Raw genomic sequence first — 22,107 nt, 5'->3', positions numbered from 1 at the left:
CGGACTTATACTGTAAGTTATTTTGTTGTTATTTTTAATGTATTAATCATATTACCTTGGAGGGGATGAAAGGAATTAAGAAAATGTTAGGAATCAAAAATATGTTGATTCGTAAGATATGTTGGGATGACTTGATTCTACATAGCCTCTGAAATCCATGATAAATATTCTATATTATTACTTATTTTCGTTAAGGTTATTACCTATTTACTTACACGTAACATCAAGTACCATTTTACATCTATTAGTTAATTCCCAGCTCTATTATCTGTTTATCTCTATTATCTGTAATCTAATACGTACATTAATTTTAATTCCATTTTAATTTATTTCTTTAACTTATCTAAAATTATATCATCCAAGGAGCTCTGGCTGATTAATTATTATGTGTTTTACGTGGGTACTTCTATAAACCACTTAATTCCAATATAGGAGGGTTCTTTTAGAAAGCCAGAACATTTTCTTGAACGGCAATTAAGTTTCTGAAGGAAAAGCAAGTTTTGTTTCATTGTATATTTGAACCGGTAAACACAAAATTGTTTATTGGTAATCTTCTGCTCTCATCTTGGTAAAAATCCCCTGATCATCTGAGTGATTGTTAGTAAGATAGATGCCTGTTGCTTGGAGGTACTTTTGAGCCACCTTCTGAACGGGATGTTTTTATCTTGTGCTGCAGTTCCTCTGTAAGTAGATAATCCTTTGTCACCATCCACCTCTTTTACTTAACCTAGATTGCTTCTTCTCCATGTAGATTCTGCAGGTTAAACCCTACTCGTTCCTTCGTGAGGATGCCGTAGTCCGGCATCCTTTATATCTAATGAAGCGCTGGAATATAATCTTAAGACAATTTCCTGTCCGGTGGTGATTATACAATAAAGCCTAATGATCAAAGTCATCAGGGTTTTGAGTTAAAATTGAGTCTTCTAATCCCTCCTAGAATATAAATCAAAAGGCTTAACGGTAATGATTGATTGTACAGTCAGGAAAGTACTAAATAAAATATTCATTCACTATTGAATTTACATCAATAATTCTTTCATTCTTGTTTGGAGAAAGCATTATAAAAAAAAAATTAACTGATTAATTTATTGATTTGTGACTCTAAAAATACACTGCAGTAATACATAAATTATGATTGCGGACTGCCATCTAACTTGATGATCAAGGTAAAGCTGTTATTCCAAAACAGAATAGCTTATTCCGAAAATGGGAAAAACGGTTATTCCAAAATCTACCACAATGAATTTAAATTAATACGTTATTGATATCAACTCTGAATGTCCTGGTCATCTTGATGTATTTCCAGCTACATAAATATATTTCTGATAAAATTTTGAATTCATTTTTAAGAAGATTTTCCTTTTTTGAGAGTAAAATTTTTGAATTGCAATTCTATTGTAGTTGTTATTTTGCATTAATAAAAAAAATATAATTTTTTTTACATTTTGGCATTTTTCTTTTTTTGCTATGTTCTACAACTTCAATAAATGAAGTTAGTTAGTTTTGTTCTTCAGTAATTTTGTTCATTTTTTTATAACATTTTTTTTAGATTATATTCTTTTTATTTATTTTTAAAAAAAATTTTTAATATATGTTAAACATGTTGTGGCTTGGTAGTATGTCTAATTAACAATATTAATATTGTTGAGTTCATACGTTCATTATAATCACAATTTAACAGTTTAATGCTTTATTTAATTTTATTTTTAAAATTATACAGGCCAATAGAAAAAAATGACTACATTTAATTATATTGCACTGTAAAAATAGGATATACATATGTTATTTTACCATTATTTAATTATTAAATCGCTTTCAACTTTTACTTTACTTCACACTCTCATAAACAAAGCATCCTCTCTCACATCATGTCTAAACACACACACACACACACATACACACATAATACAAAGTAATTTTTTGGTATGTTTGAAAGGATAATTATCCTCTTTTATTTTATGTGTTATATTGATATGAGAAAGTGACCTCTACGTGTTCGTTTCATAAATATACACAATTAAAAAATCAACAGCATTTATATATTTTGTATTCTATTTTATTTAGTTCTTTTTATTTAAAAAAATGATTTTACAGATTGTTCTATTAATTTATCAAAAACTGTCAAGTCAAATAAAAAAATTTATCAAATTTTGACAGAGTATATTAGAAATCCTAACTAAGAAGTTATAGAAACTGGATTTTAAATTGTCAGAAAACTTTCCTGTTATCTTATTTTATTAAATATTTCCTTTCGTACTTCAAAGAAGTATCTTACTCAATGCTTTTAGTGTAGTGCGTTTTAAAGAAAAGTTAATCAATAAAAAGTATGTATGTATTATTTTAGGTATAAACTAATGTTTGTAGAGCGACCTGACATGACAAAAGTCATTCCAGTAAATGATGTAACCGTTCCCAAGAATAACAAGTTCCACGCCAGGTTGATTAGATAAATGAGAAATTAAACGGTTCCTTATGCCCTTCCTTATTTAGCTTAATGAATATGAATGTACTGATCTGTTTCAGCATAACAAGCCCGTCAAAATGCAGATGATATTCAACCTTCACTCGATTCATTATTAGTAGTTGCTATATAATTAACATCATTATTTTCAGAGAAATTAATCGTTAACTTATGCCTTAGTCGCGTTATAAACATTACATACCTAAAAAGACTGTAATGGGTAATATAAAGCAACAAATTAACATGTCCCTTTCTCTAGGAAAAATAATGCGCCCTGCCTTCACTCATAAGGGAAATTTAAAATGATATAAAATTTAAAATAATTCAAGAGTTATAACTGTTGACCTTCAGACACTTCACTTTCATGACTAACTTAAAAAAAAAAAAAAAAAAAAAAAAAAAACAAGTTTAAGACGGTAAACTGAATTTGTATAATCTGATCTATACTGCAATGTTTCAGAGAGCAAGAAACTGGACAGTAAAGATTTTGAAGCGAGGCTACAAACGTAAAACGGCCGAACCCATGTTTAATAAACCTTTATCTGTAGATCATCAAAGTTAAATAAAATCGCAGTTTTATTTCATGCTGTTGGCATTTAGTGGTGCTATTTAAACGATTTTTAAAAATAAAAAATTAAATATTGTCTCTAATTTATTAAAAGCCATCGAACTGAATCAAACAATTCCAGTATGGAAATTTTAGTAAAACTTTATAAAAATTAAATTTTTAATTTACTCTATAACACTAAATTATACTTTATCGAGTTATTCAGCCTGTTAAGTTTTTCATGTCTCTCGTATCTCTTTCTCTGCCCTATAGATAGCGGAAAACTACGGCTATTCATAGTTTTATTTTTTAGTCGTAGAGCGTAGTTTTAAGTATGCCCCTTTATCGTCATCCGAAATGAGGGCGAATAAAATTTTTATCTTTTTAAATATAATTAATTTATCATTTTAATAACACTTTTTTATCTTTACTAATAAAATTTTTTTTGTGTATTTTAATATTTAATTAAAATTTGTATTAATAGATTTGTGAAATTTTCAACAACTGAAATTAATTATTTCTGTTTTTATTTTTATTTATTTTTTTAACGTAATAAAATATGTGGTTTAAAACCCGGTTGCGGCAAAAAGTATCGGATTATTTCTGAAAATGTTATCCGTAAATTAATTCCTTTTCAAATAAAATACCGTATAATTTGTATTTGTTTTTTGTTAAAATTGTTTTACATTTCACATAATGTATGTTTTTTTATAAATAATAAAAAATTCGTATTACTAGAAACTCGTGGTAGGCCTGGTTTTGCGTTGTGGTGGGGAGGGTTGTGTTTTAATCGCCCTCTTTTATTAATTTTTTTTTACATTTCTCCGGTTGACTAATGACGGAACGTTACGAAGTTAACAGCAGTCACTTATGCGGACAACAGGTGTATTCTTTTCGTTTATTTTTTGTAACGGTTTTTCTTTCAATAAATTTATTTTTCGGTGTTTGTTTTGAATTATATTTATACGTATTAGTTTTTATATTTTATTTCGCATTAAATATATATCTTTATTAAATTTCTAATTTTATAATGAAGACCGATAAAAGTGCAGTTAGAAAAAATAAATTCCTTTTAGCGGCCAAATCATTTTTTTCGAAAAAGGTAAATTAAATTTAATATTTTATCTTCTTATCGTTAAGAAAATATTTTTAAATATTATTTTGGAATATTATTTATAGTTTTAATTATAGGGTTCTTTAAAATGTAGTTTCTAAATAAGAACTTAGTAATTTAATGATTTTACAGTTTAATAAGTTGTATTACAGTTTTTTGCGTTCTGAAAAGATTTTTGCGTTCTGAAAAGTTTTTTGCGTGTTTTTTTACCGCATTTAAACGAGTAAAAACCGCCAATTTTCATACTTTAAAAATTTAAAACTTTTAAAAACTTACAAAAATTTAAACGCTTTTAAAAAATTTTAACAATGAAAACTTAATACTTACCTTTTCTCCATAATTTTTTATAAATAGAAACGGTGTTTAGCGTAAATAAGTAAAATAAAAGAAACAAAGGAAATAATGTACGCATTATTTTACGGAGGGGAAATTTAAGATGTTTATACTTATATTTTTTTTATCTTCCTTTTGAAAGCGTTTTTACGCGATTAATTACATAATTTAATAGTTCATTTTGTTGCGCTATTTTTCATGTTTTGTCTGTTATATTTATGTTCATTATATATATATATATATATATATATATATATATATATATATACATTTTTTTATTATTTATTTACGTAAAAATTCATCGAAAATGTTACAAATAATTTTATTAATATTTTTATTCAATTTTTTTTTTTAAACTTATTGTACTTTAGCGGAAACTTATTAGACGTATATGTGGAAAAAAAACAGCTTATTATTTTAATAACTTATCAAAGAATCATTTTAACTTTATAAAATCATTTTATAACTTCGGCTGATGTAACTGAAGTTTAAAGCCGTATAAAGTGTCGTAAAATTCTACTTGCTTGTCGACTTGTTTGCTGGCTTTTCACTCGAACATAACGATGTAAAAGAACGCCGTAAAAGACAATCGTCTCGAAAAGTCGAACCGATTGGCGTTTGTCGAAATCGACAAACGCCAATCTTTTTGTCGATTCTTTATTCTCTTTTGTCGTACTTTATTTGTTTTAAAACACAAATTATAAAATTGTTTAAGTATTTTAAGATTTAATTAAAAATGAGACTGTTTTGTTAGATAAAAAAGTAATAAAATAGAAGGTTAGGCAGCGGGCTGGGGTTTTTATAAAATTTAGCGTACGGTGGAGTGAAATTCAATTGCGAATCCGATGGAATGGGTCTTGGAGTGAAAAGAAATCATCTTGAATTTCCTTAACCCACCGGGTTGGTCTAGTGGTTAACGCGTCTTCCCAAATCAGGTGATTTGGAAGTCGAGAGTTACAGCGTTCAAGTCCAAGTAAAGCCAGATATTCTTACATGGATTTGAATAAAAGATCGTGGATACCGGTGTTCTTTGGTGGTTGGGTTTCAATTAACCACACATCTCAGGAATGGTCGAACTGAGAATGTTCAAGACTACACTTCATTTACACTCATACATATCATCCTCATTCATCCTCAGAAGAATTATCTAAACGGTAGTTACCGGAGGCTAAACAGGAAAAAGAAAGAAAGAAAGTCTTGAATTTCCTACTGTTTTTTCCTTCTTCCCGGTTTTCTTTCCTTCTCTTTTACTATTTAGCATTATGAAAACAATAATAAAATAAACGATTTCAAAATTAAAATATTTATTAAAAATAAAAAATGTTGGTGTAATATATAACAAATTTTCTTGGTTAAGGGGAACTTAGGCGAATAAAACAAACAATTATCTTTTTTTTAATTTATTCTTTCAATGAAATATCAACAATTTCAACTTCTATCTTATTAAGTAACGGTGAGATGGTTACAAGAAAAAAAATTATAACTGTTTTTTTTTTTATGAAGTAATCGAATTCAGACAAAAATCAAATGAAAAAAATTAAATAATTTTATTTTCAATCGCTCTTTTTTTTAACGTGAATATTTTTATAATTTTTTCAATCGCTTTTTTAACTTTAAATAATTGTTCTATATTTTTTTATTATTTGATTTTACACTTATTCTGCAACTAATGAAGCAAGTTTATCGGCAATTTAAAAAATAGATTAGTTATACCGGCGCAAAAAACTAAAAAGTTATCGATTTTCTTCTACTCGTATTAATAAACAATTAATAAGTTAAAAAAATGAATTTACGAAAAATACATGGTGGTAGTTTTCCAGCCGCTGTGAAATCCTTTGTAACACTTTTAATATTGAAAGATATAAACTTTCCTGTTGAGAAAGCCTATATTTGCTAATTTCAAGTAAGATTTATTTAAATGAGTCGACATCGAGAAGAAAATGGTAGTCGCATAGAAATTCACATAAGGAGTTGTCTAACATAACATTTTTTGTGCCGTCGTAACATTTGTTTGTTGAACTTTATCCGACATTCACAGTCCTTTAATAATTCGCATAGGTTAATCAGATATCGAATCGATAGCATCAGTTTTTTGCAGCAGAATCGTAGAGTTTGAAAATTGTTGATGTAATTCTACTGCTGTACCTCTTAACGCGTTGTTGAATAAAGTAAACCTAAATTTATATTCAGAAAATTTTATTTAATGGAAAAATAAATTATATTCCAATTAGATATTGTTAATATATCGGGGGCGCCTGAAAAGTAATTTACACCCCGTCTAACTTTTTTTTTGTAATTGAGATAATGGGATGCTGTTTGTGGCATTCTTCTTTGTACCGAGGGGCTACTCTTTTTGATTTTTGGGCGGCAGGGTTGGGAGCTACTCAAAAATTTCAAATAGGATTGTCGGTCATTTGATATATAATTTTAAAGAGTTTTGTGAGACGAGAAAAATGATGCGATTAAAACTAAATTCTGATCGTGTAATCCAAAATGGCAGCCAGCAATGTGTACAATTTGATTTTTTTTGACATCGGTTTGCTTGTCTTGCAATGACCTTTAAAATATGATATTGCATGACCGTATATTCCATTTAATTTCCCCCCACCGCCAAATATTCTAAATTGGAGCTTACTGAGTTTGCCTTCTTATCAGAGAAGATTTCCAAAAAGAGAATTGAGATATCTCAAATAACAAAAAAATTAAAGGGGAGCGTATAATCGTAGGTAGTTATAGCTATCTGAAACAAACACATTGTTGGCCATCATTGCGGATCAGGCCATCAGAATTTAGTTTTAACGGTATCATTTTTCTCATTAAAGAATGGTATCATTTTTGATTGAAGTAACCTCTCATTACAAGGAAGAATGCCGCAAACCACATCCAGTTATCTCAATTATAAAAGAAGTTGGAGGGGGGGTTATAAGTTACTTTTCAGCCGCTCAATATATTTTTCCAATTAATGAATATATATCCGATTAAAAATTACAGTTATTTCTAAATATAAACATATAAATTGTATTACTTGAAACGACTTACCTGATATTGGTCCCCTAGTATTACAAACTTAAGTAATTAGAATCGACGATAAAGAAATATAAAACAGTTTATTTTTAAGCAATATTATTTGTTTAGTAGAATTTTTCAGGAATGGGGTACAGTTAACAGAAAAGTACTGAACACACAAAAAAGATTTGACAGATAAATTTCTACGTTCACACTTATTTGAAATTCATCAGCACGTTCAGCCGGCTCTTTTTAGCTGTTCAATATTTTTTTTTAATTTTTAGCAATACTTTTCTTTTTTATTTCATTTTAGATGATCTTCCTACTATATAATTTTCATTTTTATCCATTGATAATGATTTAAATTACTGCTCTCACTGAGTTAAGATAATCATACTCTTTTCATGGATGAAAAACTGAATATTACAAAAATTGTATTTAGTTTCTGCTTCTGTAACAGTTGCTTCAAATTGTTTTGTTTTTTTTTTTTTTTAATACAATTCTGGTTTTATTACATTCCCTCTTCACACACAGGGTTTTCATTACTATTTTTTGAGTAAATTTCCTTCAGGCATTTTCTTTTGAATTGCATCAGCAGTTTTTGCTGATTGTATAGTAAGTTTCATCATATCAATAATATGATAAAGTACAAAAATAAATTTATATTTTCTTTTATTACTATCTGAACATTTTTTTTTAGTTTCTTGGGCTTCTGAAAATTGAACTTTTCAGTTTCAATTTGTAAAAATTACCAAAATTTTTCAAGAGATAATAGTTTTTTGTATAAAGTTAGTGAAACAATAACAATATTTTTAGAGTACATTTCAAACTGTATGAAAAAAAAGATTTTAGTGAACGTTGGCCTGGCTCTCTTCTTAAATATAAATATAATTTCTACTATTACTGGTTTATTAGGCAGAGAAATTGATCCATTAATTTTATGGATCCTTCCAATTATTCCATATAATTATGTGAATGTACAGTTAATATCTTATAGATTACTATTTGTTTTAAAAGTAATTTTTTCAATAATAATAATAATATTAATGATGATTATTAATGATTATAATTATCCAAATTGCAATGGGATACTTGTAGCTGACACTCATGTGCCTGATCTACATAAATTGTAACTACTGCTCAGCCTAGAAGTTAGACAAATAGCATATAAGTACAATTATTTAACCATACTCAAACAAGACTACAGACTTTACATTAATCGTGCAAATACAGAGGATGGTATTTGTATGGTTTGTATGCAAACACAATTGTACAGTTATGATGAAAATTTGTACAATGTGCATTTCTAAAAATTCCCATATCCGTAGCTCAGACTTTGTGAGCGTTTGACCAAAACTACAAAACCATCGAGAAGGAAGGTATTGATGATAAAGAAAAGATGTAAATAGTAATAAAGGATTGTGTATTTTCCATAAGGACTATGAAACAAGACAATGTGTAAGACCTGAAAGAGAACTTTAGTCCCCTTCCTGGTAGCGGGCATTCTGCCCCTATACAGAATTTCTCAGTTTATTGGGGTAGCTTTATATAAAATTTGCATAGGGGTTAGCCCCTATTTAAAACTGGTTTTTACACCACAGTATTATTGACAATTCAATTTTTCGTATGAAAAACTTTTGATATTTAAAACATTTAACTTTTTTTGTGGTTTACGTTTGTATTAACCTATTACAATTATTCAGTATTATTATCTTTTTAGTGTTTTTTTGTTTTGATTTTTTCTAAAGTTTAATTCTGCAAACGATCATGTAAACGTAAATGTACAAATGTGTAATTCAATCTTATTTTGTTTTATCTCTTTCAAATAATAATAAAGTCAGTTAGTTTGTCAGACCGTGACGAAGTAAGCGATTAACATCAGTTAAAATGATTTTCCCAGGGTTATTATAATATATGTTGTTGAAGTAGTAGGGAGTTAGTTCTCTTTAAAGGGGGAAATGTGAACTAAGAAAGGAAGTAATGTAGTTGATGTATTATAAACTTACTGTAGACACAGGAAACAATACGTAACATATAATGTACGCACATCACTGACTCTTAAGTCACGTTCAAGGACAAAGGACATTAAACTAAATTACATGTAAGGTGAATCTTTTTTTATTATTGATTTTTATTTGATTTTACTTTTGTATAATTTTATTTTATTAGATTTTTTAAAATATCTCTTTATTGTTAATTTTTATTTAAAGAGGATGCAAGTTTTATTATTTTATTGTTGTACAACATTTTATCTTACTTTGATTTAATTAAGAAACATTTTTGTTTACTTGGTGTAGCTTTTTCTTTGTTTTATTGTTTATCTAATACTCTATACAACATGTTTTATTTAAAAGAAGTATGCAATGTCAATTTTCTACACTACTGAAAGAATTTGGTTGTTAAATGGAAAATCTACAGTTATTCATTACTCTCTGTGCATTTTCTTACTCTGTTCTTTTATTCACTGTAAGCTTATCCACCTGATTTATGTCATTATTCGTCAGAATCTATGATGTAATTATAACTAATGTGAACACGAACATTTTGTGCTCACTTGTTACTCCGTTAATTTTTAGTTTTCTTAATTATTTAAAAATTAAATTACCTCACAATAAGTTGTAACCTAAAGTGAAGTGAAGTAAACCAGTCCATCTTTTCAGATAAGTTGTGACTAATATAATACTAATAATAAAAACCCATAAATCCCAACTGTTCTAGTATCATTGATATTCAAATCCATTTAAAAATTAATGTTAAATGTTTAATTGGATTTAATCTCCATTATAACAATATTATATAACAGAGCTTAGAATAGTAAACTCTGATCTCTCAGTGGGGAGGGGTTGTTTAATTTATGATTTTTTTTTAAGGAATACGATGAAATTATTCGAGAAAGTTATTTATGTATCCTATTTATGAATTAAGAACTCAAAACCAGTTGAATGAGTATTTATGAAATGTATTTTATACAACAATCATTTAAAAAAAAACTATTGTAATATTATGGCATAAATAAAGTATATACAAAATAAAGTTTGTATGTATGCTAATATTTATGTTTGTATAAAAACAACTATTACACATGTGTTACATTAAGAAAAGATTGGTATAATACTCATATTTTAAATGTTATAAAATGTATATAATTTAAAAAAATAAATTATTAAAATATTTCTATTTTTTTAGGGTGCCGGTCAAGATAGGCTTGGAATATATATAAAATCAGTTGTTAAAGGAGGAGCTGCTGATGCTGTAAGTATTGAAATTCACAGAATTATGAAAGAAAAAAAAATCATTTCAATATGAGTTATGGAGATATTACAAAATTCACTGTTAAAAACCATACATAATGAATAATTATAGTAATTAATTGTAGCAGTTATATTGCAAAATCGTTATCTGTTTAATAAATTATTGACCTAACCTGTTTGAATGATAATATTTAGTGAAATGTTTTTCTGTTAAGTCGGCGTATAAATAAGAAACTCCAAAAAATGACCACATTTTACCTTACTGAAACTCACTGGATTTTTCATTTCAGTAACCACATCATCCCCACACCCACCAATTTAGATTATTACAGGGTTTTGAAATAAGCCAGTAATTAATAGTTTTAAATACTTAGTTTTCTAGGCTTGTTTAAAGTATAATTTATTTATTAAAATTATTTTTTTTATTTCATCATCTAATTTTAATATATTTCAAGAATCTATTGAAAATTTTGTTTTTATGAAGGATTAAATTTTATTTAAGTGTTTGTAGAATAAAGATTACAGTAAATAGTTAAAGTGCTAAATCTGTATTTATTAAACTATAATTACTGTGCAATAAAGCAACATATTTTCAGCTTTTGAAAATTTATTTTGAAACTAAAAAATTACTTCTACAAAGGGAAGGAAGTGATCACTAAAACCGTTCCCTTTTTATTTTGTTTATTTTCTTTATGTTGAACAAATTCACTTATTGTTTGACAGATATCATTGATTTTTTTTTAAAGTTAAGTTTTAAATAACTTTAATATATAGTTAACAGCTTCCCCAATCAGTTATTTTATCCTTGTATGCATTAAATAATTGTTTTATTTTAATTATATGTATATACTTTCACTCAAGGTTTATTAAAATCACTGTTCTTTAATAATTAAACAAAATTTTTTACTCTTATCAATATATCAGTGTATGTGTGTGTGTGTGTGTATATATATATATATATATATATATATATATATAAGCTAATTATACAATATAAACTTATTCAGTCACTCCACAAAGTACAGAATTAAGGAACACTCTTACCTTACTTTTTTTTTCTTCATTAAAGCATTTTTGAGCCTAAGCTCATCTTCAGTAATATTTTTTAAATTTTTTTCATTTTTACATTTATGCATTAGAATACATATGATACGTTGAAATTTTTAGAAAAAACATTTGTTCGGTCAATAAAATTTTTTTTTTCTATTGACAACAAATATTTGTTTTAAACATTTTAACGTATCGTATGTATTCTAATGTGTAAATGTAAAAAAGAAAAAATTAAAAAAAACATTACTGAAGATGGGCTTAGGCCCAAAAGCGCTTTAATGAAAAAAAAGTAAGGTAAGAGTGTTCTTTAAGTCTTTGCTTTGTGGAGTAGCTGAATAAGTTTATATTATTTAATTAGCTAGAATTTACGTACAGAGGAAATATGGACTACAAAAAATTTAATTTAAATACATTAATATGTATATATATATATAATATGTTCAGTATACATGAACATTTAGCTTTTTGTGTATTCCTTTGCAATTATTAACAGTTGATAGATTTGATTTTGATTTTTAATTGAATGAGTTATGCTGTTTTTTGGAAAATGTTTTTGTGTACTGAAAAATTCAAAGATATTTCTTTTTGATAAGTATTATCACTTCATAGTCACAAGTCACGACCGTAGCATGATATGTATGTATGAAGTGCTACTCAAAAGTTTGGGGAATTTTTATTTCGCGCACGAATTATTGCTGGTGCGACCTGCTGCCTCTAGATGTGGCTAACAGTACTTTTTGTGAATCAGTGTTCCAACAACTGGTGAATCATTTTTGAGTTTTGTGCGGTTGTGTAACGTTGTGTTTTACTGCTTCGGCGAAGTTCTAAATGGCAGATTTTAAAGAGCAAAGAATCTGCATCAAATTTTGCTTCATGCTTAAAAAAGACCGGTGCAGAAACCCATCGCATGCTTGTGGAAGCATATTTGGTGACAATGTTATGGGTAAAAGTAAAACTTTTTTGTGGTAGAAACGATTCAAAGATGGACGAACGACAGTAGATGACGATGAGTGTTCAAGAAGACCATCAACAAGCGCAACACCGTAAAACATCATGAAAGTGCGAGAGGCTATTGTTGCAGATTGTAGACAAACAATCCATGATGTTTGTGCAATCGTACAAATGTCATACGGGTCCATGCAACGCATCGTGTCGGATAATTTGAACATGAGACGCATTGCTGCAAAATTCATACAGAGACTGTAGAACAGCGACCAGAAACAAAATCGCATAGCTGTCTGTAGTGAATTGAAAAAATTCAGCAAGAGATGACCCTAACTTCATCTTCAACATCATAACCGGTGATGAGACATGGGTGTACGGGTATGACCCTGAAACTAAGTAGCAGTCATTGCACTGGAAGTCGCCAAGTTCGCAGCAACGTGAAGTCCATGATGATTGTTTTTTTCAACATCAAAGGCATTATCCATGAGGAATTTGTTCCTCTTGGTCAAACTGTCAATGGGATGTTCTATTGTGAAGTTTTGAAGCGGTTATGTGAAAGCATTAGGCGCAGACGTAAAGATCTGTGAGGTAACAACAGCTGGGTTCTACACCATGACAATGCCCTGCGCACACATCGCTAGCCGTTCAGAATTTCTTGGCTTCCAAAAAGACGATAGTGATTCCCCACCCACCCTATTCACACGACCTTGCCTCGTGCAACTTTTTTCTCTTTCCGAAAATAAAATTTCAATTGAAAGGCCGTCGTTTTAACACAATTGAGGAGATTCAGGAAGAAACGCAGAACGTGCTTTGAACACTTACACTTGCAGACTTCCAGGGATGCATGGAATCATGGGAAAAACGCTGGGATCACTGTATCAATGTCCAAGGGGATTACTTTGAAGGAGACAGTGGAAATTGTAAGTTATGGTAAGCTATTTTTTTTTATGGTAAAATTCCCCGAACTTTTGTGTAGCACCTTGTATATATATATGACTACTTACATAGTATGTCATTGGTCTTCAGAATTTTGCTATTAGAAATCACATACGATTTTCTTCTTTCCTTCCTATACATTGTTTCATTTTCTTCCTTTTGTTATTAATTTGTAGTAAATATTATCGATTACTATTTTTATTCTATGATTTTTATCTTATAATTTTTTTGAAAATATTTTATTACATGTACTTCTAAATTATTTTTAATATTAATTTTTATAAATTTTACAGGATGGAAGACTGCAAGCCGGCGATCAGCTTTTGAAAGTCGATGGACAGAGCCTAGTTGGAATTACACAGGAAAAGTTAGTATTATTTCATACAAATGTTGTTTTGAAAAAAAATTATCTTTTATTAAGAATAATTATTTCATTGTTTAAAGCTATGTCGGTCAGATTAAAAAAAAAAAACAACATAGTTTCAGGTGATAAAAATATTCAAAAGAACTGTGAATTGTATATTTTGTGATACAGTAGATTTAATTTTTTCTGCTTAAGTTTCATTTTTTGTTTCTTGATCCATTAAGATGTGTAGTTGATGCTGAGAAATTAATATTATAAGAATTACTTAGATGAGCTACAACTGTACTCTTTATAGTAGCAGACGATCTTCTAATTTTCTTGGTTTTATCAAGGATTACGCATAAAATACTTTTTTCACTTTACAAAAGTTATTAAGGAAGAAGACTTTCTTTGAGATTATCTAAGTTTCAGTCTGAATTTCACTGCTTCAACGGTCATCTGGACTCTTCTTCCTGTTAGTACAAAACTGTTTACGTGTTCACAGAGTCTTGATTTATCCAAACTTAAAATGTGTTACTTCTATAAATTTTTGTGTTTTAAATAATGTTATTGCAGATTTTTGAGTACTGAAAAATTCAAAGATTTTTTTTAACAAGTATTATTATTTCATAATCACAAGTCACGACTATAGCATTACACGTGTATGTATATATATATGACAACTTACATATTATACCATTGGTCTTCAGAATTTTGCTATTAGAAATCAGATTAGATTTTCTTCTTTCCTTCTTTTACATTATTTCATTTCCTTCCTTTTATTATTAATTTGAAGCAATTAAAGTCGATTATTATTATTTTTATTCTATGATTTTTATCTTATAATCTTCTTGAAAACATTTTATTACTTGAACTTCTAAATTATTTTGAATATTAATTTTTTATGTTAATCTGCAGTATTTGATGTTCTTTTCATATAGCTTCTTGTATAATCTGTTCAGCCTGTTAATTGTATGAAGTGAATTTTAGAAATTTCAGTTTACAGTCTTTTCTGTTTTATTATTAATTTTGATTATTCATCTCCTTACTCTTATGTTTCATTATTCAAAATATGTAGGCGATGAGTAAAATTAATTATTGTTTAAATTGTTATTTTATAAACTTTTCTTACATTCTTCACTTTTGAATGATCAATTCTTATCTGATTGTAGACATTTGTAGAATAGGTACTAAAGTAGCCACTTACCTTATAGCTCTTGGTTTAAGGTACTCTGCAACTGCTCTCTAGGCTATTGTATAATGGCTGGTTATAGCATCAATGAGGATTAAACTGATATTTAGGCTTGGAAAGTCTTAAGGAATAATTTCCTGAAAACTGTTAAATAGTGATGACCCATTACATGTTGTCATTTATTGAGTAATGACTGTAGCGGTCAGATTACATTTCAAAAATAACAATTAACTTATTTATCACACTTTTTCAAAGATACTTTTTTATGATTGAACAATGACTGGCTGGTAATATGCGGAAAAAGTCTTTAAATATAAAAGAAAATATGTGAATTTATTCTTTGGTAGATTCCCTAAATTATTTCTGATTTTAATCCACTGTGTAGTATTCAAATTCTTTATAAGAATCTGAATACTAGACAGTGGATACCATTATTCTTTAGTTCTCAGGGTTCACATGTTTTAGGAATGGTGGCCTGAGTCTGTACAAGACTACACCACATTCACATATCATCTTCATCTCATCGAGCCATGGAAGGGAATGTTGCTTATTGTTTGTTAGTTAAACAGATTGCGAAGTACACACGGGGAGAATAAAATAAAATATTATGTTTATCGGTTATCTGCTGATTTTTAAATGAAGTCAGAAAAAAATTTTCTCAAATGAATAGTAAAAATTGTATAGCATTAGTACTACATTTTTAGAGAATATTTTTTTTTTATAAAAAAACTTTCTGTAAAACAATAGTTTTAATTCTTATATAAATCGGAAAGAAACTACAAAAATTGGACAGAAATAATTATTAATTTTAGGAATAAATAATTATAAATATTAATAATTATTTTGATTACAATACATTATATTTATATTTAATGAATTAATCTAGAAATAAATAGAACAGAAAATCTGAAGGCAGAAAGGCAATATAGAGTGAAAGAAAGAAATTTTTTCAGAGATAAAGTAGTGTTTTATAATTTTAATATGTTTCAGAAGAAATTAATACAAACAGTTGAAAAATAATCACATTTTATTTGTATAAATATTAAATAAAATTGACACAATGCACAAAAAAACATTACTTATCCTTTCACTGATTTACTCAACCTTAGTGGAATCAATGAAATCTTCTTTCTGCATTTCATTTTAATGTAGCGTGGCTGTTAATTATTTCTTCTTTCATTAATTTATTCTACTGTAGTACTGTAGTTTTTGGTTAATAAAAGTAACACTTCTAAGTTTCTGAGATGTGCTTCCATCTTGTGATGATGTAAAGTATATAATATTGTTTGAATGCTCAAACAGTATTGTACAGGGACTTCGAAGTCACAGTGTGTTTTTTTTACCTTCTTATTGTACATAATGTCTCTTTTATGTTGTAAGTATGAAAATATATTTTTTTTATTTGAAATGTGGTAAATAAATATTTTTAATTATTTTAATGAAAGTCTTGTATATTTATTTATATGCAGGAAATAGATGTAAATATCTTCTTTTTTTTCATTTCTGGGCAAAAACGTTTTTCACCAATTTTTTATTTTATTTGTAATTAGCTACTTAGTTTTAATTTTTAAATATTTGTTCTGTTTAATTTTGTGAGGAATTATGATTTCAAAACAATGAATCTAAAACCCATTAACATTTGTGTAATACAGTTACATATTTTGATGGGCAGCATATAGATAATAATTTTTTTTATAGTAATATCTCATATTTAAGTTCTTTTTGACAAAAACCATTCAGTATCTAGGAAAAATAAATATAGGGATGTATATGTAATGTTTGCATGAAATAAATAAATAAAAAAGGGTATATAAAAATGTTTTCTTTGACCGATATTGCAGTGGCATGGAAATGCTAATGAACAGTCAGTGAGATTAATAGTCTTAAAAATGTAGCAAAATTGTATAAAAAAAAAAGTAAAATATTATTGGAAAATTTAGTGTACATGCTTACTAAAAACATGAAATGATAAACAATGAACAAAAACTAATCTGACCCTACCGTTGACACAATAAGCAATACTACCTCTCACAAAGATCCTCAGGTTTCATCAAGAATGTGTATTGCATTATCTTTCTTTATTTAATTTTTACATTTTACAATTACAGGGCTGCTGAGTACCTTGTTAGAACTGGGCCAGTTGTTACGTTAGAAGTTGCTAAACAGGGTGCAATATTTCATGGATTGGCAACATTGCTTTCTCAACCTTCTCCTGTTATGGGCAGAGGTAAGTAATCAAATTATAATTTGATCGATGGAATTAACAAAAAAAAACATAGAGAAAACTTGAAAATTTTATAATGCTTTATTCTGTTACTAACATTGTTATGGATTTTATTATTATATAACAATTAAATTATTTGATTATTTTTATATATGTATATTTTTTATATTAATATATGTATTGCATAAAATTTGAGGTGAAGGAATAAATTTTATTTTAAAAATATGAATTATTATTGTTTTTAATTTTTACCCTCAAGTTTTATTATTTTAAGTAAATACAAATTTATAACTGGCATTAAATAATTTTTATTTATTTTTCACATTAATCTTGTCTGTTTCAGCTTCATAATTTTTTTTGTAGTATGTTTTGCAGCAGATTGATAAATTTGAATACTTTTATTTATCTAGTCTCATTATTTTTTAATATTACTTTTTTTTAAGTATTATATGCTTTCAAACTTAAAATTATGCTATATTATTAAAATTTTGTGCTTTATAAATTATCTTAAAGCTTTATAATTCATTTTTCATTTTAAAACCATGAAGTACGCTGAATGCCAGTCCTATATTTATTTTTACTTCTGATATGAGTAATTAATTAATAAAATTTCATTTAGTTTTTTGATTACTAGACATTACTTATCTGTATTCATGCATTAAAATTGATATTTTATTTTGTTAATACAGTCATTTTATAAAAAAAGGTTTTTTTTTGTGTGTGTGAATCCAAACTTTTCTTTTGAAATCTATTGCTTATCTATCCCATTGAGATCTTCCTGAATTGTTTACTTTCCTCACACATCACATGTTTTTATTTTCTTATTTCTTTTGAAAAGAAATCTCCCACTATATGTGTCTTGTATTCAAATTGGCATAAAAGTAGATTGTTTTAAAGAGCAGTTTGGCTAAAATAAAACAAATTATTTTACTGATTTTCAAACCAATTAAGATTAACATCTGAATTCTAATATGCTTATTGCTATGACTAATTTACTTTCTGTGTGAGAACTCCTAATTCTATAATAGAAAACATGGTTTTTTTATGTATAATTTGTTTGTATGAATTATGAATATGATCATTACAATTCTGTACTTTAGTGTTATCAGTGACTTTCCTTTACAACAAATTCAACGATATGCAGTGTTTTCAAAAGGTAACTAAACATCAGTCTGCATTAGTATATCAATATGCAACATTGACTTAACTTAGAGTAGTTGATGGTCCCCATGAACATCCAGACATATCTACATGCATTTCTTCTTGTTCTTGAAAACTTACAAGTTGTTCATATATAATGCACTTGGTGAAATTATGAATAGCAGTTTGAAGTTTCTATAGGTTTAGGAGTTTCCTCTATAAACATTACTTTTTGCAAAACCTCAGAAGTAAAAATCCAGTGAGGTTAAGTCCAGAGACAAGTTGGCAGCAAGCTCTTAGAAATGATTCAGTCTCCAAACACCTTGTTTGCAGTTTCAACACCAATGTTTTTCTGTCGAGCCAACTTTTGCACAGACTTGTTGAGATTATATTGCATGGCAGCTGATTTGTCCTATACTTTTTTTCATCAAGTACTGATGGTCTACTACCATTTTGCTCATAGTCCTTTATCGATCCCATTTCCCGAAATTTCTAGATTAGGGCTCTTAAATAATGTCGATTAGGAACCAGCAGCGTACCTCAAAATCTAATGGAAAACTGGTGTTTCACAATTTGTATGTACTCACCATACTCATGGAAGATGTATTGAATAAGAAATATTCATACTGTTGAAAGTTAACACCGTTCTGAGTACACATAGAAAGACTCGATCTTAATCATTCAAAGGCAACAAATACACAATGAACAACAAAAAGCCAGACAAACGTTTTTGTCTCAGTCACCAGTTGACTGGCTTGCAGAAGCAAACTGAACAAAATATAGCCAACCAATATATATATATATATTTATATATAGCCAATATATACCAACTTTTTCAGAAAACATTACTTACATTTTACGGTTTCCTTTGTCATCTCAATAATAATCAGTTACCTACTCTTTACCTTTAAAATTATAAAAAGAAATTTCAACAGTAATTATCTGTTTAGTTCATTAATGTAGACTTATTAAGTCCTGCTCCTGTTAATATTTTTCTTGTATATTAATTTCTAACCTAATCCTTTCTGATTTGGTTCCTTTCAACTTCATAGAAATCTGTTACCTTCAATCTGATATTTGCTTCTCTTTTTTCTTTATTCAATTTTTGAATTAATTTATAAATTACAAAAAGGAAATTTTTTTAAGAAAAAATTATATAATATTAATTATATTAATATTTGTACGCTAGATATTTCAGAAAGAATCTACCATATTATAGTGTTTGATATGCAACTCAAAGTAAAACATAGCTTATCGTATATTTAATATAATAATTATATTTATAAATTATTTTTATTTATATATATTTAGTATAATATAGCTTCACCATGACTAGTTACCATGAAATTAGTTTTGGTAAAACTTCATTAATTAAAATATTCTGATATCATTTCTTTCATATATAGTTTTTAATTTTTTTTATACTGGGTTGGGGATAGGTTTTTTGTATTTTAACACAAAAGTAAAACAAGTTTTTTTAAATTTCAATTGATGTTTATTAAACCAAATATATGCCGATTTGATCAATCACCTTTTGCCATTTTTGAAGCAAGATCATAATCCTGTCGCTGCAGAACTTATGTAATTTCTGGATCAAAAACTGTGTTAAGTGATTTTTACAGGCCTCTTTTGAAGCCAACTTTATACTGTTAAGAGAATTCTGTAAAGATTGAAGCAAATGGTCTGATGGTAGAAGGTACACATACCATGTGGTTGATGCATCATAAAACTTCCTGGCCAAGATCCCTCAATTTTTGATCCAAAGTTGTCACCAAAGATGTATGAGTGTGATGTGATGGAAGACAGTGCTTTTTGTATCGATCAAGTCTGGTCCCTTTATCTTGAACACTTGACATAATCTTTCCAGTTGTTGACATAGAAGTTAGAATCAAATGTTTGATCAGGTGGCAGCAGCTAATACTGAACCATTCCTTCCTGATTCAGACACGCACAACAGCATCACTTTCTTGGCATCAGTCCTTTTTTTGTTACAGTTTGCGGAGCTTCAACCTTGCTTCGACCATGATTTTTTCAGTATACTATTGTCGTACATTATTCACTCTTTTATTGCCTGTAATCACCCATTTCAAAAATAGTTTGATTTTGTTCTGTTTTAGCAATTATTCCCAGATGGGATTTCGATCCATTCAATTTTCATTGTTAATTCCTGTATCGACCAAACACCAAGTTTTTTTTTTTGAACTTGCCTTCTTTGAATGGTTTACAATTGTTTTGTAGTCGATATTTGATTTGTTACTGATATCACAACAGATAATGTGCTGGTCTTGCCCATTTTTTCCCATGATGTTATCAGCTGCCCACGTGGTGCATCATTGACACAAAATTTCAGATTGAAAATGATTGAACCAGCTTTGTGCAACATGTACTGATAGTCCATCAAAATCACATTTGTTTTTTAGCAGAGTGAGTTGCATTCTTTCTTTTTTTTATTACAATTTCAAAATTTATGAAATTTCTGTTTTCACTCATTTTCAAGATGCAATAACCTTTAATTAAATAAACTAATGTTATCATAATCTTTCTAAAAATACTCAGTTATATGTCTCCTTTCAAAAGCATGCAAGTGTTGACAGATTTAATGTATGTTACGAGGTTATGTGATGCTAAAGCCATCTTCATATTTTAATACAATATCCATTTTTGTAACTCATCACTCTGAATGCATTCAGTAAATGTTTTTTTTTTTCCCAGAAAGAAGTAATATTTTGAATAATTGTACATGATTTTATTTCAGAATTTATTTAAAAAAGTTTAGATATATTATGAATTTTTGTTTTACTGAATAATAGAACATTGTGATTATGATAGGTTCTTTCTAAATTCGTAGATTTAATAATAATAAATTTATATTTTGGTATTTATTATTAGGGCTATATCTATTCTATGAGTGTTGTGTAGCAGTATGAGCTGATAAATTAATGTTTTTGTTATTATATACGGAAAATAATTTTCTGTGGTTATTATATTTATGGTAAACAATTGGTACTTGTGAATGTAATAGCTGTATGACATTGTTTTCTGGTTAAAATAATTTTAATATTAACTTTGATGATGCACACTATAAATCGCTGATTATATTGCAGCTACGACCAAATACTGTTTAATTTAAAGGCATATAGCATGACTAATATATATATATATATAAATTAATTTTTAATTTTATGAGTAAATAATCTGTCTTGATGTTATAATAAACATTTTACTAACTTTGTAATGGATTTGGTTTACAAAAATTAAACACAAATTTTGTTGGTTATGAACTATTATAAAAATTAGCATGGTACTTTTACAATGGACAATTTTTAATTTTAAAATAATTTTTGTATAACTATTTGTATGTATTTATTATGTTATTAAAACCATAGCTTATTTCATCTATAAAAATGTATAAATAATATGTTTCTTTAGAAGCTTTTGTTTGTATATTATTTGCTCCTATATTTCAGTTTTGACATGCATCAAATGAGATTGAGTAATCAATTTTTTTTAAATTTATTCTTTTAGTTACTCATAAGAATTCAAGGTATTATAAAATTGAAACATA

The 22,107-nt window shown here is 27.7% G+C and overlaps 1 protein-coding gene across 3 annotated transcripts in view; it reads left to right on the top strand.

The window, feature by feature from the left end:
• cno (adherens junction formation factor afadin) overlaps positions 1-22,107 on the top strand; it is a 650,000-nt gene that overhangs the window by 568,480 nt on the left and 59,413 nt on the right. For all 3 annotated transcript variants that reach the window (XM_075376810.1, XM_075376809.1, XM_075376812.1), the window contains 3 exons: positions 10,648-10,713; positions 13,937-14,010; positions 17,287-17,405. In XM_075376810.1, the coding sequence (XP_075232925.1) occupies positions 10,648-10,713; positions 13,937-14,010; positions 17,287-17,405 (259 nt within the window). The remainder of the gene's footprint in view (positions 1-10,647; positions 10,714-13,936; positions 14,011-17,286; positions 17,406-22,107) is intronic.

The sequence above is a fragment of the Lycorma delicatula genome, chromosome 10, assembly GCF_047948215.1.
Source record: "Lycorma delicatula isolate Av1 chromosome 10, ASM4794821v1, whole genome shotgun sequence".
NCBI classification, from domain to species: domain Eukaryota; kingdom Metazoa; phylum Arthropoda; class Insecta; order Hemiptera; family Fulgoridae; genus Lycorma; species Lycorma delicatula.
Note: the sequence above shows the minus strand (reverse complement) of the source record. Positions and strands in the feature narration are given on the sequence as shown.